The sequence below is a fragment of the Solanum lycopersicum genome, chromosome 7 (genome assembly GCF_036512215.1).
Source record: "Solanum lycopersicum chromosome 7, SLM_r2.1".
Lineage (NCBI taxonomy): Eukaryota > Viridiplantae > Streptophyta > Magnoliopsida > Solanales > Solanaceae > Solanum > Solanum lycopersicum.
The window spans coordinates 4,065,331-4,089,355 of NC_090806.1; the positions used below are offsets into that span (position 1 = coordinate 4,065,331).

Consider the following 24,025-nt stretch of genomic DNA (forward strand, 5'->3'; position numbering starts at 1 on the left):
AAACTAATAATTGGTGATGAAAAAATCTAGGCAGCGATTTTCATTTTTTTAAAAATTAAAAATTGTTGCCTAGGTAGCGATTTGAATTTTTTTAAGAAAAAAAATCACATTTTGCAAAATTGCTGCAGTAGCAGTGATTTGCTTTTTCCGGTGGAGGAATCGCTGTTGTTCCAGCGATTTTACCGTTTTGGTTAATAATAAAAATTTATATACCATTTTGAAATTTTTACTAATATTTTATACTCTTTAGGCTCCGAACTCGTTTTTTAATATATTAAATGGGATGTCTAAACGCCTAACGTGGAAAAAAGAACAAAGCAAAAAATATAATAATAAACAAATTAAAAGACAGATAATATGAATCGATTAGAGATAATAATCGCTAATCAAATTATAACTATAGCCCTACAACTATTTAATTTTGACATAACATCCTTTATATATATATAATCAAAAGAAATCTCCTTGTTCACTTTATTTGTAGATTTTAATAATAATAACTGATCTAAAATAGTTATCATTTTAGAAAATTATCAAGATATAATTGACTACTACATTTATCTCAAACTATGCGTCATTTTATCTCTTTTCACTCTATTAAGAAAAATTTAAATATCATAAATATATTCACTAAAATTCACAAAAAAAATCATATTATAAACGACTTTACTAGGATCGAACTCGAAATTAGAATGCCACATGTCCCACATTTATTTATTAAAAAAGTTGTGTGTGTTGGGGTGGGGGTGGTTTATCAAAATAACATGTCAAAGAAGTTATTGATGACCTAACTATTTTAAAGTCTTAGAAGTCAAAAAAAATAAAATAAAAACTCTATAAATACTCTATTCTCCTTCTTACATTTTTCAACATTAACCCTAAAATCCTTCACTTATTTACTCAACCAAACACACCTTCAAAAAAACCAAAAGAAAACAAAGAAATTATTTTTTTCCTTTTCTATAATTCCACAAAAGGATGATCAAAAGCTCTAAAGGGTCTGTTTGGAAGAGAAAAAATATGAATCAAGAAAAGGAAAATGAGAAAAATATTGCAAACAAAAATTGCAAGAAGAATATTGAGAAAATAACAAAGAAAGGGGAAAATTATAATAATTATAATAATAATATTAATAATTACCCTTTGGTTTGTTATGAAGAATTACCAGGATATATGAAGGATAATGAATTTATTCTCAATTATTATAGAGCTAATTGGCCTATTAAACAAGCTCTTTTAAGCATTTTTCGTTGGCATAATGAAACTCTTAATGTTTGGACGTAAGTATTTTATCTTCATCTCTCATTTCCAATTTTTTTTTTCGAAATCGAAAATATTTTCGACGGATTTTTTTCCTATTTCTGATGACACGAGCTAAACCTTGAGCTTATGAGGTCTGAATTCTAAAAAATACAAGTTGTTATGTTTTTGATATATAAGTTAGTTATACATGTTGAGTAGATTTGTGCACCAAAACTATTAGGTTTTGTTCAGGGCGAAGCTACGTAGAGCCGAGGGGATTCATCTGAATCTTCTTAGAAAAAAAACTATACATTTATATATGATTAAAATTACTTATTCAGTATATATGTAGAATAGATTTAAACCGCCTTCGACTTCTTTGTATTTTTTTTTTATTTTCAATTTATTTATCCTAGTTTATATAAAGCTAAACATTTTTTAATTCTATTTTGCAGGCATTTACTTGGATTTATTCTATTTGTGGCATTAACCTTATCAAATGTAGTGCAAGTGCCTCAACTCTCTGATTTCATGACTATGTTTATTTGGTAAGGCACCTAAATTTTACTATCTAATACTTATATCGAAATCTGACAAAATTTCACTTCGTGTCACAAAATTTTATATTAAAATAAAATTCTTTATATATAATAATAAAAACAATTTTATATTCAAATTTCGAACCGAAAAACTCATTATTTCTTTTAAGTGACTTAAAAGAGATAATCTTTTAAGTGTTGGTATTACTTTGAGGTAAGCTAAAAGTAAAGTTAGGTCACTTGAATTATAAAATATATTATTTATTTTTTTGCTAATTCCCAATAAAATAAGTAAGTCTATTATTTCCTACAATTAAATTTCAAAAATAGTATGAAAAGTCAATTTTTTTAATTTTAATTTTTTTTTAAAATGAATTATTTCATAGAGATAATCCTAGTGACAGCTAAAAAAAGACACTTTTAAAAGGGGTCCATTAGAATTAATATATGAAAAGTTGGTTGATTGAATAGTAGTTTAATTTTTTAGCATATGCTTTTATTGTATTGTTGGCCATCAAACTTCCAACTATATTTCATAAATACGTCCCCTTTTTATTAATATAAAATATAAAAATAATAATAATAATTTAGGTCTGTGATTTATTGAAGTCATTGTCACAAGAATCACAACCTCCAACAATTTTTTTTGGGAATTTATGTCAAGAAAGAAAAAACAAAAAAATAATAATTTATTTTATTTTAAGATTAGGATATGGAGGTCGAGAATTAGGCCAGAAAGGCCATAGATAGTCGAATTTTATCGTACTTTTAGTATTCAAATAATATTTTTAATTTTTACTATTATACATGATTTATTTTGTATTGTTCGTCTTGTTATTTTATTATCGTTATTTCTTTTTTAATCTATTATTGATTGTATGATAAATTTTTTAAATTTTGGTTTAATCTTTGCAGGAACTTTCCCATGGGTGGTGATGCAAATGTGTCTAACAATTCAAAGGAATTTTTCCAAGTGAGTCACATTCCAATTAAGGAAGAAAAAATAACATGAAAGATAAAATAATAATAATAATAATAATAATAATAATAATAATACCCGTTTGCCAAAATAATAACCCTCCCGTGTATATAATGTATAATATATATATATTCTATGTATACTTATTGTATATCTTTTATGTATACTTATTGTATGATACATGTATATTTGCTAACGAACGATAAATATTTATGGTCGATCGAACAAATGTATATACAACTTTCCCTAATATAAACTTCTTTTTTTCTTTCAGGGTCCATCTAGACTAATTGATTTAAAGCAGGACCAACACTTACAATTGGAGAACATGATGTCAACAAAGAGTATACAAAGTGAAACAACATGGCCATTTTATGTATTCTTAGTTGGTTCAATGTTTTGTCTACTTTCAAGTAGCATTTGTCACCTCTTTTGTTGCCATTCACACAAGCTAAACATCCTTTTGTTGAGAATGGATTATGTTGGAATCACAGTCATGATAATCACCTCATTCTTCCCACCAATTTACTACATTTTCCAATGTTCACCACATTGGCAAATTGTATACCTAGGTTGTATCACAATCATGGGAATTTGCACCATCATCACCCTCCTATCACCCGTGTTCTCGACCGGGAAGTATCGATCATTTCGTGCTGTTCTGTTCATGTCTATGGGATTCTTTGGCCTGATACCTGCGGTTCATGCAGTGGTACTGAACTGGGACGAACCAGAAAGAAATGTCACGCTAGCATATGAATTGGCGATGGCATTGTCTTATTTAATCGGAACTATTTTTTATATGGCACGAATCCCGGAGAGATGGAGACCTGGATTTTTTGACCTAGCTGGTCATAGTCACCAAATATTTCATGTATTTGTGATTTTAGGTGCATTATCACACTATGGTGCTGCACAAGTGTTCTTGGAATATAGGAGTCGATTGAGCTGTGACACATAGTAAATTACAAGACACTATAATTTAATTTTATCAAAAGGAAAAAAAAAAGTGTAAGAAAGGAATATAATATGATTATCATACATTAGTTTTAGTTGTATTTTTTTAAAAAAAATATTTGATGTAAGGTATTGCATTGTGTTATATAAAGTGTGATTTTTTAAAAATCATTTTAGATATAGGAAAAATCATACATTTGTTATTTATTATGTAATGAACTTGCAATGTATACAATTTCAAAATGAATTCAACATTAAGAACTTTTGTAGTGATTGCCACTATTTCTTTTATTTTTTATTTTTTACTATTTCATTTGAAGAAACATTTAAGTAAGAATCCAAATAATCATATTTTTGGGCTTTAATATGTTTTTGTACAAATATAAACCAATTTTTTTTGTATAAATGGGCTAAATTGTTATATTTTAAAAAGTTCATAAACTAAATTTATGCCTCTAGATACGAGTTATGTCTCAAAAAATGAGTTCAATTATAATACATTATGCCTTAACAAAAAATCATATTACTGAATTTATATTATGATGTACAAATTATGCTTACGACACACTATTCTCTTTTGATTTTTCCATATATATAATTTCATCGAGTATATTATTATTAACATTTTATAAAAGGGAATTTCAACAAGGAACAAGCCTCTTCATTTTTTGGATCATGAATTCTATAGAAAATGTGCCTGGCCCAAATTAAAATTAGATTGTAGGCCCATAATGGCCCATTGACAGCTCTCATCCATAATATATATATATATATATATATATATATATATATATATATATATATATATATATATATGTGTAAAACATCACAAATTTCACTAGTTTAGGCGTAAACTACTTTTCTTCACGTGAGTTTTCGATATTATGAATCCTACCTGAGCTTGGACTTTGGATATATGAGGTTAAAATTAAATGTAATGTGTTCATGATACACTGTATCCAAGTGAATTCACATGTATCTCTTTTCCGCTTGCTTTTCTCCCCCTCTCTCGTTTCTCTTCCTTTCTATTCGTATTTTAAAAAAAAATGTAACTAGTACCTTAAAAACATGTATCTAGAGTGATTCGTATGCATTTAAAATACGTAAACTATCTCGTTCGTTCGCCTCACTTCTGTCTTGCTCACCTTCCTCCTTCTCTCGTTTTTGCTATCTGATCTGATATTCTGTGAGATAATATAATTGTTGAAAACTATAGAAAAACATTAATAAATATGATAGAAATGTTCATGTAATTACGTAGTTTTTCGTATATATCCTTTTATACTGTCTCCTTTTTCTCAAGAAAGATGAAAAAAATAACTGGGTCGGGTCGTGAAGGTCCATGTCCAACAGGATCCGACCCATTTCTTGCCCTACCAAATTAATCAGACCAATTCTCTTTCTCTTTCACTTTTTTTTTTCTCCTGCTGCTGCAATAGTTAGGCCAAAACTGTGATACTGATCACTGTTTCAGTTTCAAGAATCTCAACTTTCTGAGCTCATTACACAATTTAGCGCATACCCAGATAAGTTTTTTCACTTTGGTAAACATGGCTGATGTTTGTGAAGCTGAAGGAGATAGAGAAGTACCAATTTGCCCTTCAATTCCTTCTGGTGAACAAACGGTTTGGGCTGATGCTTCATCTGTTCTTCAGCTCGCCTGCAATGGTCTCTTTCTCTTTTAATCACTTTATTTCCTTTATATCAATGTATTGTGTTTTCAAGTTGAGTTTTTAATGTGATGCTATAGGGAAATGGGGTGTGTGTGTGGGGTGGGGTGGGGGTGGGGTTTAAAGTAGAGCTAGATGTTGTTTTAGCTATTATCATGTTACTGAAGTACCAAGTAGTGGTAGAGTCAGGAATTCAAATAAAGGGATTGAAAAAGAAACAATTTTTATTCCATAGGAATTCAATTATTTATACATATGGAAACAAAAAACATATTGTTTATCGAAAAAGAAACAATTTTTATGTCATAGGAATTCAATTTTTTTATACATATGGAAACAAAAAACATATTGTTTATCCTATTTCCATAGTAGAATTTCAATGAACGAGGTTAATGAGGTTCAGTTGGACCCCTTTGCACCCTTTGCGTCCACCCCTCATACCACGTATGGTATCATGGGTGTTAGTTTATTGCTGCAATCTGATATATACTTTGTTGAAACATGTTTATGTGCGGAGAAAAGAATTGGGATCATTAAACTGAGGTAGTGCATTTCGTTTATTCAATTAAATTGGGAGATGTAACAATACCAGAAGTAGAAGGAGCTTTGTAGAAATACAAAGACTGCTTTTGAAGAAGAGACTTTTATCTAAAAAACTGCCAGTAATATTCTTATACAGAGGACATTTCCTTCTTTTTTTTTCTTCGAAAATGATGGTGTTACCTCCCACCAGCTGGGTAATTATGCATTTATACCCCTCAAGACTTAGGCAAATGGGAAGAATTTACCTAAATCCCAATCTTTTTACCTCTGTTGGGATCTGACCATTAAGGCCACAACATTGGGTGCCTTTTATGGAAGAATTTTGCATTATTGGATGCGGCATTTGGGTTGGAAGGAAAAGAAAGAATCTTGATGAAGTTATGAATTTAACTAGTGAGCTTGATGTGGTCTTGGGATTTTTTTATTCATTATGTGGTCAAATATCCTGCAACATATGTGCAATTCAAGAAAGAAACTTGCCTTATGTGGGTTTATTTTAAATTATTTGGTCCCAGATCTTCGAGATGGAGAGCTGATACATGCGGAAAATTTTAATCTTTTTGCTGCCATGTCAGCATTAGAGGTAATGTTATGTTTCCAGTTTTGTGTTTTTTTCTTCAGTTCTATGATTATCTTGTGGATGACACCAATCATCCTTTTTCCTTGATACTTGTATGAAGCGGTATAGACTTCCCGGATCTTATCTGCTAGACCCTGCTTGATATGTTGTTACTTTTGTCATACATTGATGAACTGTTCTTTTCCTGCATGATGAGACTCTATCTTTGTATTGCACTTACATATTTCGTAATTTGAACTAGATAATGGACCCAAAGATGGATTCAGGCATGGTACGCACATACTATTCAGTAGATGAAGCTATTGAGTATGGTGCTGCTCCTATTCCTTTGAGTTTTGACAAAACAGTTGATGTGCAACGTTTCATTGATATCATGGATCATCTTCTTGCTTGCGAGGTATTCCTGGCTTCTTACACAAAGCGGTTATAGTCGAGCAAGAAGTTTTTCTTTGGTTGATATATATTGGGAATGCAGGCAACATGGCATAAAGGTTGTTCACTGGCTCAAACTGTTTTTTCTTGCTTATACCTTTTGAGGCCTGATAGAACGTCGTCGCACGCTCTACTACATTCATATTGCAGAGTCATACGTGCAACCTGCAATGCGGTTGTTTGCACAGTCTCAGATACACGCACAAATGAAGTAAGCACCACCTCAACTCTCATTAATATTTATCATTTTGTGTCTTCATGGAACTCTGACAAGTTGAGTCTTCTATGGGAAAGGTGAAAAATGTGATCTATTTGTTATTTTAGTTAACTGATGAATATCATAGTTTAGCCTGATGTAAGGGAGGTAGATGAGTCCTGTACTGCTTCAGTACCATCTTGGTACCTTATTAAACTGGACCTTTACTTGTTAAAAAAACATGATCTTATCTAACAAAAAACTGATGTATATATATTTTTTCTGGAAACAGTTTACAAATCTTGGCAGCCCTTTTCTAAATGCAAACTTATGTTGGTGCTTTCTCCAAGTCTGCACCTAGGAGTGGGGACTGAAACATTTGTCTTTCACTTTCTTCCTAAAATAGTGATGAAGAAAGTAAAAGAAGCATTTTTTAGATCTTTTAATACTGATTGTTATTTGAAGATCATGGTGGCAAACCTTGTATGCTCTATGCTGTGGGTGGTGACCTGATCCTACAACTGAAAACACAAGTGATTTGTTTAATGTGTCCACCTCATATGTTGGAATAGTTTCACACTACTTAAGTTGATCTTCAGTTGGGTAACACTTGGAACCACGATATCTCCTATTCGTATGTTGTACTGTGACCCATCTCATAAAAAACTCTAGGGTATCATTTACAAACAGTACATGTGAGAGTCTTGGACTGTCCTTCCCCTCACACTAGTCGTGAAGCCCTTAAAGTATCTTTTTGTAGCGCTCTCTGCATCATGTTACTTGGAGCCTCCATTACCAGGAGGAATAACATTGGACATAGCATGTTCCCCTGCATCTAGAGCTAGCGAAGAAAACATTAAGGCTCCTGGTAATGGGTAACCTTACTGTAATATGCGGAATATTATCAATTTTTCTCCATCTCTCTCTGCAACTCATGTTCATGCTCGCTAAGTTAAAGAAGTCCGAATCCACACGATCGTATGTCTTCTAATATCCAGCTTCTCCTTGTATAGCTCCTTCACCACAAGTGATAGTTAAAAGTTATCTTCCTTCCAGGAATGCCTTTGAAGAAACTGACTTTGTGTCATGCAGTGACTTCTTTAATCTATTGGCAAGTATCTTAGCAATGATCCTTTTTTTTGGGATAAAGTTATAATTTTATAGACTACAATACACCAATGGTGTATTTCAGTATCTTAGCAATGATCTTCTCGACAATGTTGTTAAAGATTCGATGTGAGATGGTTAAGACCTGGAGCCATGCGGAATGCACGTTAGTGCTTTCCCTTCTTTAGGCCGCACATCGCGGCAGGCATGGAGGCGCTTCATGCATTCTGTTATACAGGCTCTATGCTGAAGAGGCTGGCGCTAATCGCTATAAAACAAAATGTAATTGGCGAAATGATATTAATTGACAAGAGAATATTATATTTTAACGATTACAAAAAGGAAATTAGAAATTTAGTGCAAGAAAATTAGCAACTGAACCATTAATAAAATTTCCATGTTAGGATTAAAAGTTGTTTTTAAACTTGAGAAGTTTTTTCATTTCTTTTGTCCATATACTTTTTTCTTGTATTACATCATCTGTATTTGTCCCTTCACTTGTGCCTTCCACTGATATTGGTGCTTTGGTCATGCATAAGACTAAGGCCCCAAAAACCTCACAATTTTCTACAGTTTTTGCCTTGGAAAAGACTGCTTATAGATGCTTCTCATTAGATTAATAGGTTTGCAGTCCTTGATTTTACTGTTCGATCAACAAGTTACTGCTTATCAAAAATAAATTTTACTGTTCTATCATTTGTCTGTATTATTGTTATGAATGTGGCATCAAGTCACTTCCCTAACTTTCGTCCTTCATCATTTCCCAACACTCAAGAAAGTAAAAGTTTTTTCTTGAAACTGGTAACATGAAAAAAGTCAAAGTGAATTTTCAGGTCATGCAAAACTCTCCACTGTTTCCAGCACTTCCTTTCCAAGATATCCCCATCTAGCCATTTCGTCAACTTCCCGTATCTGATTAAATTCTATCCCTTCTAGTGTTGGCCTCACTACCCTTATTCTTTGTACAATTGAGTGTAGAATCCACAATGGCTCCTTTCTCCCTTATGCACTGTTCTGTCTATCTCTATTGGTTGTATGATGTTCCTTTTTGTGGTAGCTTGCCTATGAAAGAACTTTGTATTCTTGTCCCCATTTTCAACCAAGTACCAAATGTTTTTGGAGATGCAATCAAACAACAAAAGGGCTTTCTCCTTCCCCACAACTCATGCCAAGAATCCCATCTTTCCTCATCTTAATCTGACTGCTATAAACATTATTTCTCTGTGTGGGGACAGTGGATGCTTAGAGTAGAATATAAAAAATGTAGCATTATTCAACATGATTGCAGATCAACAAAGGGATATTAAGAAATTGACCTACTTCATAACATTGCATAAAAGAAAGGAGACAGTGCGTTCCTATCACTTTGAATAATGCTACATTTTTTGAGATTGGGACTGTTTCAACACATGTACTGATTTATGCGATGTTATGAAGTAGGTCAATTTCTTAATATCTCTTTGTTGATCTGCAATTATGATGAAGTTGCTTGTCTTATGTTTTAGGATATTGGGTCCTCCTCCTAATAAGAATATTCTTTTCTACTAAAAGCATCAGTTATGTTCTTTAAGTAAGTGCCCAGATTTTGTGTTTGTTGTCGATCATCATTTTTTCTTGTTATCTTTCTGTCAGGAGGAAGATCTCTTCACTATGACACATGGACTTCCTCTAAAGGTAGATGGAGATGACAAATGTTTGACAATGCTACATGCAGTCGAAGAAACAATTGCTCGTCAATTACGGGCTTGTAAAGCTACGTTGTCTAAGAAGAGAGTTACAGAAGGTAGTCACTGTGCATGGTGAGAGCAACCTTAGATATAAAAGAATTTAGACATGAAAAAGCTATGTTTTCTGCTACTGATAGATACTGAATAGTGCATAACAGTTTGTCCTTTGTGCTTTCCCACTTCGTTTATGCTAAAGGAAGTTCTATTACTTTTTGCCTTACCTTAAAAATGGAAGAAATATTGCATCTGTACTCTCTACCCTTCCCAGACCCCACTTTGTGCGACTACACTGGGTATGCTGTTGTTGTTGGCGTGGCAGACAAACTTTAACTTTAATCTTACAGCTGACTTCAGGAAAATAGAAATTGTTCCAATAATTTCACCACTGTTTTTACTTTTTGAAGTCTGAGTTGTTACTTTGTATTTAACATCATAATCCCAAAGGAAGTTTTATATTACTTTTTGCCTTATCTACAAAATGGAAGAAATATTGCATCTGTACACTCTACCCTTCCTAAACCCCACTTTGTGGGACTTCACTGGGTATGCTGTTGTTGTTGGCTTGGCAGACAAACTTTAATTTTAATCTTACATCTGACTTCAGGAAGTTGAAATTGTTCCAAAAATTTCACCACTGTTTTTACTTTTTGAATTTGTTACTATGTATTAAACATCATAATGCCTAAAATCATTTGAGAGAGAAGAGCTCTACCATGTCTCCTCTTGGTATCCTAATCCTATAATCACCAGAAAAAAGATTGCTAACTGAAGGCATTATGTTATTATGATAATGAGATATTTCCCTTGCTATAAAGTACAGAGTGTTGAAGTTTGTCTTTTTGAGTGAGGCTGTATCGCCCTTTTTTCAAGGTCAGCATCTATCTCTTTCTTGTTTTGTTCTTTCCCCTTTTTGGAACTTGTAGTAATGGGAAAGTTTGTGCTGTCACTTGTGCAACTTTTATTTTTAATTTATTACAACGAGGTAATGCTACCTGATTTTTAAAAAATTGTTACAATGAGGTAGCCTTCAAACTGACTTCCAGGTATATTATATTGTGCAAAACATCATGGTCCTAATAACTGATAAATCTGAGCTTTCCCAGCTCTTCAAGTTTAACATAGTGAAATATTTCCCCATATATACAACAAGGGTAGATTTTGAGCCTTTAAAAAGTTTCTAATGCTGACATTAGCTATGGACATGTGGTGCATCTTTTGGGTAAGAATGCATAATACTGCTATTCTAATCAAGATCTTTTCAATACCATGAAAGCTTTGGTTCATGAGGATTTCTGATGATATAATTTTTGCCAGAATCTAATTCTTGCATCTTGTTAATGCTGTTATTAATACCACTTACCTAATCAATTTTTTTTTTGTTGCCAGAACCATAACTGTTGAGAACTATTCTGGGTCTTTTATTTGTTTAGATTTTTATCATTGTATTAGTTTAAGTCCAGTCCTCTAATATCTGACACTCTTTATTTCTCATGAACAAGCCCTTTTCTATTAAGGAAAAAACACTTCATATTTTCTGAAAATTGTAAGTTTTAAAGCATGATGTGGTCGGAGTGTCTCATTTTCACTGAGAAAACTGCAGGAGCTTAGTGAAACTTCAACTATGCTTATCCCATCAACCACCATACGTTCTTATGTGTTGCTTATCTTTTGTGCAGATATAGAACCATTACAAAATAACCCTGATATGGAGGAAGGATTCTGCAAATCTTTGTTATGCCGATTACGTTTTCGTAAGGTCTTACTCTGTGTTGTCATTTCAATATAATTCTGTTATATAGGTTTCATCTCACTCTATTAAGCTAGAGATTGGTAATCATCTTGAGGATGTAGTGATGTTTTACTTGTTGACCAGGTTTCATTTCTGCATTCTCTCTCCCTCCAATTGATTTTGGCCTCTACCTTTGTATGCCATCATCAAAGCTGATGACGGGATTTCTGATTTTGGCTTGCAATTCAGTAACCTTTGTCAAAAGAAGATAAATTAGGAAGTAATTGAAGCCCATTTATCAAAAGGGAAACAAGTAACCCAAGCCCAAGATTTTTCGAGCTTCCCTGGGTCCATATGAACCATATAAATGATTATTAGAATGTTAATTGTTTAGTATCAGATTGTTAGATGAGAGCTTTAAAAGATATGAGTTCCATTAGTGAAAAAACTGTAAGGGTTCATTTGATTGGTTTAATAAGGATAATAATCCCGGGATTATTTTATCCCATGTTTGGTAATAGGTATTGAAAAAATTCATTTTTCAGTTGTATTTAGTTTATTACTTGAGATGAGACCTGGATGACACAAGGAGCTTGTTACCTTTTGAGTCAAGGGTTGGTCGGTAATATTTACCAAGAAATCAATAATAATGGACAGCTTTATCCATTTAGAAGTGACCTAACCTTTAGGCAAGGAATAGCGAGGGTCCTCTGGGCTGGGGATTAGGTGGATCTAGCCCTATGGCTAAAGTTGCATATAGTTCTGTAAACATTTATTGCCAGATCTTGGAAAGATATTCCAACTACTTTATAAAAAATAATTAAAAGTATAACTGGACCAAGCTATAAATACTTAATAATGAAAGTAGGAGGAGAGCTATGAGAAAAGGAGAGGTTCCATAATTTACTATTTTTCAAGCATGTTACCCTAGCTAGGTGAACCAGGCATAATATATTGAGAAAGATTACTCTTTTTCTGAAGTAACAATTACTATTAAAAGCATCAAGAAGATTCATAAAAGCACTGTGCATGTGCTGATTACAAAGGAGAGATTGTTAGCCCTATTACAGAAGTCCTATGCTAGGGATTGGGAGCTAACAAAAACCAAATGAGACTCAGGGGAGCTAATAGGTGATAGACTGCTCCAACTAAACAATTAACCTTGAGCTTTTAGGGAGCGCAGGGGAGTTTCTAAACCATCAAAACATCTTATGTTCCCTTCTATCCAAATTGTCCAGAATATACATCCAGGAACCGTTCTCCAGACCTTCATGATGGATTTACCAACTTTCCATAGACTCCAGCTCTGTAGGCATCCTCAATGTTTTCTGGAAACACCCAATTAAGTTCAAAAATAGAGAAAAACATGTTTCTACTGCACCAATGGAGGAATAGGTGCCTGTTTGTTTCCATGTTCTGATAGCACATATAACGTTTGTTGACAATGTGAAAAGATCTTCTGCACAATCTCTTGGAATCCATGCAAATTAAGTGAAAGGTTGAGCACAATTGAAGAAGATCTATGTAGGCGCTATCAATTGCAATAGTTGAGAATATATTTTTTCTTATTAGTGTGTTTCCTTTAGGTCTAAGCTTCCTCTAGTATTTTAGCCATGTCAGAGATTTTTATACAAGTGCAAATCATATAGAACTTCTTATACTTTTTATCTTTATTTTTATTTTGTATAGTGTTAATTTGAGATGAAATTAAATGGAGAAACATGTTCAATGAGGGTTCTCATGACAAACCATAACTTCTTTGAGGTTGAGGCGTAACAGTTGTTGTATTTTATATTATGGGATTCCTGAATACTGCCTTAGCACCATCTTGGTGCTGCTAATTCACTTCATTTTAAATATACAATCTACTTACCTTTAAGAAAAGTTGTTCTCACACAACGTTGACTATCCCTGCAATCAAACGCAGATAATTATCTAATCTAAATTTTACTGGTCAGGGATTTTGGAATATAAACACTTGTCCATGCTCTAACCACTTTGGCTGTTAAGAGTTAAGCCAGTACCTCACTGTTGCTAAGGCCTTGGCCAGACTGCAGAGATGAAAGAAATGGAGTTAATTAGTTGTTTCTATAGCAATGAGAGAATTACTTTTATGTTGTTTCATAGACCAGCTCCCTTTATGAAATATGTATTAAAAGGGGTTTTAAATAGAATTATATTTAACTTACTCTAACTTGTAAAATCCGTGGAGTTCTTGCTGGTTCATCCCACAGTTAGTTATTGAACAAAAGAATAAGGCGTAGTGATTCTACATCTTTGCACCTTTCTATTATTTTGTAAATAGATGATGTTGTCACCCGGCCTAACTGAGAAATGTCACTGCTATTCTTCTTAATACTTATACTATTCTCTCTTTGGTGTCCAGCACTTTTATCATGTTGTCACAAATATGAAGAGACCACAAGGCAGAGGTTTGGAATTGGCAAAGAAACATATTGCTTGTTGCTTTGAAGAGTTAGAATCCATGATTAAGTCAGCAGAATTCTTGAAGTCTATCAGTGCACCAGGAACTTCGGAAGATGGAATGAAAAATGAAACAACTGCTACAGGTTGTCAACCTGTTGGGTTTGATTCTACCTTAAATAGTAGATTATCTGCTCCAACTCCACCTCGTGCTATCGAGACAATTAGCTGGAAGAAGGTAAGCCATGAAAAAGCACATAAGCACCTTGCTTTGATCCAAGTAGTACAGCAAATCATGTTTGTAATCTTCTACCAGGCAGCTGAATATTTCCAAAAGCTTCTTCATGAACTAGACATCATATGTTCCTACAGTTTAGATCCAGTCTTTGAAGGTGTTTTACGATTTGTGGTCGAGTTTCAAAAGTTTCAACCAGAATTGGTTGCTAGAGCTCATCTCCAGGTAATTTCTAGCACATATAAATTCTGCATGCATCCATTCATGAACATTCTGCACATAAATTTTGCCTGTTCCAATTTTGTTAATTAAACATGGGTTCGTCCCTGAAATGGGAGCTGATGTAGGCAGCTCTTAGAACATCCCACATTAAGTTGCTGTGTTTACTCTTGTAGTCCAAATAACAATTTGTGCAGGCAGAGAAATACTAACTATTTATGTAATCCTATATCATCGTCGGTGTATAGATCCAAAGAATGGATTGTAAAGTTAATAAAAAGGCATTTCTTAAATTTAGGCCTAGTGATTAAGCCATGAAGTGAACTGTACAGGATTGAAGGTTTTTATTTTTCTGCTCCCCAATGTCAATGATTTTGCTAACATATGCAGACTCACATTTTCATGTTAATGCATCTTGTTATTTGGTGATGATGTGATTGGAAATTTATCCAAGAACAAGGATCTCTGTTAAGCTATTATGCTCATCTTTTTTCTACAAGTTTTTGGGAACTCTGATGTTTAAATTTAGTTAATGTTTTTGCATAATATTTAGTTATTATTGGGCCATCTTGTGACTGAATAAGCCTTGTAGTTATGGTGCAAAAGGTTGGCATTTGCTTTTCAAGTTATAAAGAATCAACAAAGATATTTTTAATCTGAATTCACATGAAGAAAAATATGTCACCAGAAGATTACTCAGTTATCAGTTGTCCAGAGGGCTGGTTGTAGGGTTGAGGGTTCATAACTTATGGTTCATACTGGTTACAATGTGCCGTCTAATCTTCTATTGTATGTAGCAGAATTTGTGATCCGAGTTCATTTTTTTAACTTGTTGAACTTCAAGATGTATTTATCTTTTCAAAATGACATTCTCATGTGAAAGACTAATCAACAGCATTTGCTGGTTCAAGATGGGAAGCTTTATGGGCGTGACTCTGTCTTTGCTGTGATTTGTAAAGCTTCTTTATTACCTGAGGTGGCGAAGAACCATGATATTCAAAAGAACGAAACTGTTGTACAGCTTGGGCAAGTAAGCATGAGTTTATTAAAGGGAGACTTTCTATGTCCAGAGTTTCTGATAAAAATCTATCTTCAATTTTTTCTGTGCCTATTGGTACTAGTAAGATGTCGAACTGATCTGTTTTGGGTTTTTTTGTCGCCTAATTGGCTAGGTTTCTGCTTTGATCAAATTCCATTTGCCTAATCTATTTAATGAGATCTGTCACCATTAAAAACATGCTTTTATCTAAAACAGTTGTTAATCACTTTGCTTCGAGTTCTGTGTACCAACATTTCCTGGCAAAGGCGTAAACTTGGAAAGATTTTGCAAGATTGGCGCATCATACACGTACAGGTTTGAACAGGATACACTTGTCGAAATATTGTTTCTTATCCCATTTGTACTTTTATTCTTGTGTATTTGTCTCTTTCTTTTTTAACCGTGATCGTTACTTTCATACATTTTGTGGCCTGCGTCTTAGATTCCTCCATGTTCGGATGCTAAAGCAGAATTAGAATTTGAACTCTTCGCTCGTTCAAGTTGGCAGATAAAAAAACTGTATTATGAGTAAACCGCAGTCCTTGAAATGTCATCTTACAGATATAAGCATGATGATTGGTGCGGAGTGCAAGTGGAATATGAACAATATCTGTCTTTATGATGGTCTACGTAGGTGTGTTTTTCCTAAGGTTGTATTGAGATCCTTAGCCTTGGACATGGTAAGTTAAAATAAGTTAACTGCTGATATATGCAGGATGCATCTGTTAAGGTGTTAGGGGGAATCAAATTTATTAACAATATCCTTTTGCTGTTAAAAGAGTTGATATACAACTTAGAAATTGCTCAAATGTGTATGTTTTGCCCTAGTACTCATATTAGTGACCTGGTATTTGTCCTTACTGGAAAAAAGAAAGTAAACTAGTATTTGTATCAAATCTTTGTCGCTATCTTAATGATCTTTAGATGATTTCTTAGAGATTTGTATTTAAAAAGGCAACTCAATCACTAAGTGCCTGCTATGCCCAAGATCTAGGGAAGGGTTAGACCACATTGAGTTAATTGTAGGCAGAAACTTACCTTGCACTTCAGTAAGAGGCTGTCTCCGTGGCATGGACCTGTGACCTCCTGGTCTCATGGAGAGACGCCTTTCTGTTTTGCTAACACTCCCCTTCTTGTTTGGTGATTTCTTTACCTTTAGAAAATGTAAAGAGCCTTAAATTGTCTTAAAAGATCAATTATTGAGTTATGGTAGCAAAAGGACCTAAAGGGAGTGAATGGACATTATGTTGGGTTAGAACAGTACAAGGTATTCTTTAAGCGGGATTTAAAGTTGGTAATGGAAGGAAAATATCCTTTTGGAATGATAACTAAGTTGGGGTAATACACTGAAATACCTATTTCCAGAACTACACACCCTATGCCAACAACAACAAGCATCTGTGGCTGACATGTGGACACGACAAGGATGGTATCACAGCTTTAGAATGCACTTAAATGATTGGGAGATTGATTAGGTAACAGAGTTCTTCCAAATTCTATCCCGGTGGTGTTTCTCACTAGAGGAGGACAGCCTGATCTGGTAATTTGACAACAAAGGGAAGTTCTCTGTAAATTCTGCTTACAGAGATTTCAGTTCGTACAACAATCAGGTGCGCTCTTGGCGATGGAAGATGATCTAAGGTAACATGCTTCACCTGGCTATTGACTAAAGAAAAAGTTCTAACACATGAAAAGTTGATCAGGAGAGGTGTACAACTATGCTCCAGATGCTACCTTTGTAATGAACAGGGAGAGACAATTCGTCATCTTTTCTTGCTTTGTAAGTGGACAGATCAGCAATAGAAAATTTTCATCAACTTGAGGAAGATAAAATGATTAATGCCAGGAAGAATCAAAGAAGTGTTTAACTGCTGGATAGTGATGGCAATGCAGCTAGAAGAGAGGGGAGATAAAAGATTGTCCCAACTTGTATTTGGTGGTCTGTCTGGACAGAAAGGAGGGAAACAGAGATATTTTGAGGGCAAGTAATGCAGCATCAGAAGTTTAAAATGAACTTTATAGGCCTCTCTATTGTTTTTGGTATAAACAGAATCTGTTGGGACAAACTGAAGATATTTTTGATGTTCTTGACAGTTTGCCAAGTATTTTAACATATAGGAGCCTATATTGTAAGTGACCCACTTTTGAGGGGGACTGCACAGTTTCTGTTGTAGTATACCTGTTGATATTAATATAATTGTTACCTTTATCAAAAAAAAAATTATTCGTTTTGGATCTAGCCCACAAGATTTTCCCCAAAAGGCCTAGTACCCATTAAGAGTATCCAACATCTTATTAGTGGCTTCTTTTGTCTTCTCTACTTTCCATGTGGAACATTGTTCACACACACCCAGCAATAACCTATTTGATCCAAGTTCCACGTGACCCATTACCATTTTATTTAATTTTTTGAAAATGGTACGTGACCCATCACCATTCATGTGCTGATTCGGAGATTAACTGTTGTGTCACCCACACAATCCAGTATTTACGTCATCAAAGCTTATTGGATATTTTTTTTGTGAATGCGTCTTCAGCGTTATGGGTAAAAGATAGAAAACTGGCCCGTAGAGCAAAGATGCTTAGTTGGGCCCTGCCCGAGACTCCCCAATCTCCATACTCGTCTCTCCGAACCATTGGCTCTGGTACCAATTTGTTGGGCAAAACAAGCAACAAGAATGCACGACTAAGGTGACGAAGGTAACAGCGGAAGAAATACAAGTGTAAAATTCCCTAATCTATTTGAACAAAGAGGAGACCTCAAGCACGAGCAAAAAAAGGAGCGGGCAGAAACTATAATCACCCACCAATAAATATGACAATGCAAATTTAAATCAAATCCAAGAGGCATCAAATTAATGTGGAAACCCTCTTCAATATGAAGAGTAAAAAATTTACCAGACAAAAGCTCCATTAAATCAATAAGATAGTTAATAAATGTTCTCCAAAATGGCCACAGAACAAGTGCCAAACACAGCAATGATCGTGCAAGTTTGCACCAAGAAAAGCGAGAAATCACCAAAAACTCCGTCACTGTTCTTGGTTGAAACTTGGAGCTATAGGACTCCAAATTGTGATCTGTCAGTTCCTAATCATAATCAAGATGCAAGGAACACTCTGTTCAAATTTCAGCTCAATCTGATAGAAACAAAGCAGAAATGCCAAAAGAAGTCCACTAATTTTTGCAGAAAATCTGCACTTCACCTCTCCTCTTTACAAAGTGGTTGTTGTATTTTGTCCTCTTATTGCCTGCAAGCTCGTCTCTCTCTCTCTTTCTCTCTCTCTCTCTCTCTCTCTTTATATATTGACATATTAAGTTCTCTGACTGAGCATCTTCTGGTGTGCAACAAAATCAGATTTCTGGTTAGAGCAAACCCCTCCTGTTTAGGTTCATAACATTGGTTTCTGTGAAGGCGTGTGTAAAAATGGGAAGCTGAGTATTGCACTATTGCCACACTTGTTTAAAGTAGAGGCTTCTGTTTCTGTTGCTGCAACTGGGTCATCTGTATTATTTTCTTTTACTGTTTGGATTTCAATAAAATCTTCTAGGGTTGTGAGTAATGTCAAACTTGTCAAAGTATAGGCTTCTGTTTCTGCTGATGTGGCTGAGTCATCTATATTATTTCTTTTGTTAATCGCCTTCCTGTGAACTGAATTCTGCATTTGTTTCTTTGATTCCTCCTTAGCTGGAACTGGCTTTTAGGAAAGAGTGCGGAGATATCTCAGCCACTTCAAGTAACGAGGTGAATATCCTCTGCAACTACATACTATTCGAGGGTTTGTAATAATAGCTTTCTAAAATGAAGTATGGCTCTTGAGGACCTGTAAAGCAGCTCTTGCTGCTGTGGTTTCCACCTTGTGCTATTTCTTCTAAGTGGAGAATACTGATCTTTCTTGATCTCTCGTCTTCTCAGTGGAACATTTCTCTTATGGAAACTATTATTCATTTTTGGTCGCAGAATATTTGCATGAAGATATGCAGACAGATTCTCATATGGGTGGAAGAGCAAACATACTGGATTGCTTCCCGTTTCCTGATGTTGGGCTTTGAATTAGACCTGTATTCTACTGGTGAATATTGTATGGTCTATTGGTACATGTATATTATCCTGATCAAGCTTGCGGAGAGAACACATATGAGGGCAATGACAAGCAATGAAATCAGTAAGAATGCTGCTTGTTCCAACCATCTTTTTTTCCCTAGTTGGTGCAATTCTGTCGAACAATTCTGGATCTATATCCTTGGTAACCTTATATGTGGATTTCTAGTTTTCTGCTGAAAGTTCTGTTGTACAAGGGTTAGTATCTTTTGGACAATAGGTTTCTCTTTTTCTGTACTAAGGTCGTACAAATTGATTCACTGGTTGAAGCTTTACGATACTTGTAATTAGTGGCTGGCTTATAAAGATCTGAACTAATTTTAGATATATCACTGTTTCCCTGTTGAAGTTTCTTGATCTTGAATTGTTTGTATAGGAGGACTTTTTGCTGGATGGTTGAATAGAGCTAGAATGTTATGTCATTAGATCACCTGCCATTAGCTAGAATGCCAAAAAATAAAATAAACCAGGGGGAAGAAAAGAAGGAAAAGAAAAGGTCATTGACATCTCATGATGTATGTAATGGTTTGACTCAGATTGTATTCAACCAAAAAGTTGTGAAGGCATGAGTTGAATCATTAAAATGTTTTTACATCTGATATCTAGACGATGTAGAGGTCTCAAGATATTGAAATTAACAATTGTGGCTTTATCATATGTAAGTTATTGAGTGTTGACTGCACATATAGTTGTGGCTTAGTGGCCATATATATATAATAGAATTCTGACTAGGTTCTCAGTGCTGAGTACAAATTACTTCATGATTGGGGTGTAGATGGTTAAGAATACAAACATTTATATGATCTCTAAGTTACTGATTCTAGTGTAAGGATTATCAAATAGTTTCCAAAGGAACTTACTATTTCCCATAATAAATCGCTAAAATTGTTGGCCGAGGTAAATCTTGATCAGTTGATGGCTACCGCTTGTAGACAACTTCGGACTTGGTACTACCCAACCCATCTAAATGCCCATATTTAAAGTCCCTTGGAGAAGGAGCTAAATTTGTTGAGTCTTAGTGTAGACAATTGATGAGCCGAGGCAATAGCTAGCAAGAGACATTGAATGTTCAGGTATGAAGTTGGAGAGCTGGAATGAGAAAAGTAGAGGTAGAAAGCATGGGGAATGATGTTACCGACCAGCGACATGCAGTTGACATTTTTTTTGTGGACTTTATCCCCAGTTCCCACTCTTCGGTTTCTTTTTATGTTTCCTTCCTAAGTGATGCTTTTGTTTAAATTATTGCTCTGAGAACATTTTGCTGTCGCATCTGCTTGCCAATTCTTTTAATAGAGTTGCAACTCATCCACGGATATACAACAACAATAACAATGTATACATTGTGATCCCACAAGTGAGATTTGGGGAGGGTAGAGTGGACACAGACCTTACCCCTACCTTATATATAGAACAAATATAGAATTGAATTTAATTATTATGGTTTTTTCCACTTTAGAGACATGTATCTAAATATTTTACTTGCATCAGGTAAAAAGAAAGGGAAGAAGAAAAGAGATTTGGTGAAAGATGGAGGAAAAGATAATCAACTCCCACCTGCAATTTTGTTTCTTCAGTGCCATGTATATCTCGCTGAAGGTCTTACCATGGTAATTGGCTTTTTCCGATTTTGTTTATTATGCTTTCAATGTTCACAGCCTGCAAAATTGTTTCTCCCGTTTTGGTTTTACCGTCTCTTTCATATCTGCACACTGCAGTAAGATTTTTAGTTGAACTTACAATTGATTCTATTGCTTGAGAACTTATTGGTAATTGCTTCCTCCAGATGCTTGCAGCTTTGAGGAATGAACAGAAAATCTATCTCAGCACAGGACCTTTCAATAGTGAGCATGAGGTGTGCCTTCTGATATTTGTCACTGACTTTTTTTTTTTGACCAGCATTCGATTTGTGCTTGTCATCCTTGTGAATGGGCATGCTAACCCTCTCTGTATTGCTCCAATTTTATTGGATGTCCCCAAAGAGAGCACAAGTAGCTAACTAATTGTCATCCATTATTGCTGAGCTTACATCTGCTCTCATTGATATGCTTGTCTAGCAGTGACAGGATATACATTTCCATTCTTGACCAATGTTGCAATTTTTCTCAGAGGTTTGTCCAGCACTTTGAGTTGCTTCTGAAAGCTTGCCTGCCTGATCAGGTCTCATATTATTCTTTCGAGGAGACAACTGCTCATGCTCGTCTATCTGTGAGTTATCCTTGAAAAATATTTCCTTTCTGGTCTTTCTTTTTCTTTTTATTGTATATATTACTTGCCTTTTCTTTTTTTCCTTCCGAGGGCTAATTCTGGGGGAGGGGGTTGCAAAACTTGGTCTTCATCCAAAACGTAACATGAAACTCCGTTTATGCAGAGCTTGTCTATGTATAACTGCTTCAAAGAAACTCAGAGAATAGCAAAGGAGCTAAGGAGCAGTTTTTCTAATGATTTTGATAAAATGGCAGAGCTTCGTCGTATAGAACAGGTAGCTGAACATAACAGTGTTGCGCTAAGTCTTATTTCCCGGCTAGGTGCTGTTGACGCGTCACTGAAGGTTCAATTCGAGTTCAGCCACCATCCTTTCTTTGCCAGTGTTGTGGTAAAGAGATCTTGAAGATGGACTTCTCTTTATCTCCAAATTTTGCCATCATTTCACTATTGTGAAGAGATCTTGAAAGAGAATATCTTCTCTTGATCTGCAGTTTTGAAGTATTTTTTTAGGTCTCATTGGATGATGTAGTTGATTTTTTCTTTGATATTTACATTATTTTTCTTTTCATTTATTTATTTATCATTTCCTATGATGTAATATTGTAACTTGGAGAATGAATATCAAATATTTCATGTAAAATATACCCATCTAGTGTGGTTGGTACATATGAGGCTTTGCTACATCATACATTGTGTTTTGAAAATAAAACAATACTTCATATTGAAATTCCAAAAAATTTAAGTGGAGAAGGGTAGAAGATCCAATTCGTTATCCATCGAGTTGTGAATTTTGTGCTATCGACCTTCAGAGATTTTTCGATTATTGAAAAAGAATCTCAATAGTTTCTAACATGCACAGTGATAGCTTCATCTATATGGTTTTTTGGAGTTAGAATCGATCAATAGAATAATAGCTTAACATCCTCTCTCTGTTCATATTTACTTGTCGTGACTATACTAAAAATAGAGGTCCAACAATAGTCGTTCAGTTCTAAAAAATTAATGAATTACTTGTTCATTTGTGTCTACTTTACTCTTGTTATTACATACGCCCTCCATTCCGTATTGTTTGTCATGGTTTCTATTTTTACAGTCAAATTATAAAAACTTTGATCAACATTTTAAGATGTATTTTTTCATCATATTAATATGCGAAAAATTGTAATTTATAATACTTTTCGTATAGTTTTAGAATATTTAATTTTTTTTAAATATCGAATTAATGTGATCTAATTTACTTTTGAAAATTAATCAAATTGACTTTCGATAAGCGCAACATAACAAACAATTCTGGACGGGGGGAGTATTATTCAGTGTCTAATACATTTCCCAAAAGCATTCTATTTAATATTAATCAAAATATAATATAGTAATATTACTTCTATTATTTGTATCTTATATTAATTTTATTGCTCGCTACTAGATCAAAGAACAGATCTTTCCACTAATTAATTTTCTCATCGAAAGGATCAAAAGTGCAATAGAAAAGATAGATTCACACTTTTCAAAGTAAACATATTTTAAAAGTTTGATCAAACAGATTATTATCGTCTTTACTAAAAATGTTTGTATCATTTAGAAGTTTTAAGATTAAGAAAAATAAAAATCTCTTAAGAATAATTATTCTTGAAAACTACGGACATTTCCATTATGACACATAAGTAAATATTAAAAGAAGAGATTATAATTTAAGATATAAACAACGATAAAATAGTCAAAACACTTGTTTTAATTAATATTTTTTAACAAACGTATAGAAAAATACGATAAATATTTCGAAACGGACAGAGAATACAAAGAACAAGCTGGTGCACATGAAACTGTATTAATTATATTTCTTAACTGGCAAAACCACAAGCATATTTGCTGGATAATGAACCATATTTGCTGTAAGCTGGAATCAATTATTTCATACTAATTAAAGATTATTGATTAATTAGTTTGATAATCTAAAACTTATCTATCAATCTATCTAATATAATATTAAAAAATTAATAAATTCTCCATTTTCTTATTGGCATATAAATTAATGATAAAGTCAAAATACTTCTAGAAAAGCAAAAAAATTCAAAATTATGTACTAACAATTAGTCCCAATTAGT

At 34.0% G+C, this 24,025-nt stretch overlaps 2 protein-coding genes and 1 non-coding gene across 3 annotated transcripts; 2 read left to right on the plus strand and 1 right to left on the minus strand.

The window, feature by feature from the left end:
• Positions 1-742: 742 nt before the first annotated feature.
• On the plus strand, positions 743-3,990 carry LOC101264738 (heptahelical transmembrane protein 1). Its single transcript, XM_004242704.4, has 4 exons — positions 743-1,280; positions 1,698-1,790; positions 2,697-2,754; positions 3,035-3,990. Exons 1-4 carry the CDS (start codon positions 979-981, stop codon positions 3,719-3,721), a joined length of 1,140 nt encoding a protein of 379 aa, XP_004242752.1. The 5' UTR covers positions 743-978; the 3' UTR covers positions 3,722-3,990.
• A 1,071-nt stretch (positions 3,991-5,061) lies between these two features.
• LOC101265042 (uncharacterized) lies at positions 5,062-22,589 on the plus strand. Its single transcript, XM_004242705.5, has 16 exons — positions 5,062-5,385; positions 6,446-6,513; positions 6,752-6,907; positions 6,986-7,153; positions 9,878-10,028; positions 11,649-11,728; positions 14,088-14,363; positions 14,442-14,585; positions 15,475-15,609; positions 15,835-15,933; positions 19,305-19,361; positions 19,578-19,782; positions 21,207-21,325; positions 21,502-21,570; positions 21,825-21,923; positions 22,087-22,589. Exons 1-16 carry the CDS (start codon positions 5,268-5,270, stop codon positions 22,324-22,326), a joined length of 2,184 nt encoding a protein of 727 aa, XP_004242753.1. The 5' UTR covers positions 5,062-5,267; the 3' UTR covers positions 22,327-22,589.
• On the minus strand, positions 21,600-21,702 carry LOC112939991 (U6 spliceosomal RNA). Its single transcript, XR_003247602.1, has one exon. It is a non-coding gene; the product is annotated as a U6 spliceosomal RNA (small nuclear RNA).
• Positions 22,590-24,025: the final 1,436 nt, after the last annotated feature.

Bases quoted from the DNA above. Each gene is read 5' to 3' on its own strand.
- LOC101264738 (XM_004242704.4), top strand. From the start codon at position 979: ATGATCAAAAGCTCTAAAGGGTCTGTTTGGAAGAGAAAAAATATGAAT. The intron at 1,791-2,696 runs GTAAGGCACCTA...TAATCTTTGCAG, and splicing joins TTCATGACTATGTTTATTTG to GAACTTTCCCATGGGTGGTG. The intron at 2,755-3,034 runs GTGAGTCACATT...TTTTTCTTTCAG, and splicing joins ATTCAAAGGAATTTTTCCAA to GGTCCATCTAGACTAATTGA.
- LOC101265042 (XM_004242705.5), top strand. From the start codon at position 5,268: ATGGCTGATGTTTGTGAAGCTGAAGGAGATAGAGAAGTACCAATTTGC. The intron at 6,514-6,751 runs GTAATGTTATGT...AATTTGAACTAG, and splicing joins CTGCCATGTCAGCATTAGAG to ATAATGGACCCAAAGATGGA. The intron at 6,908-6,985 runs GTATTCCTGGCT...TTGGGAATGCAG, and splicing joins ATCATCTTCTTGCTTGCGAG to GCAACATGGCATAAAGGTTG.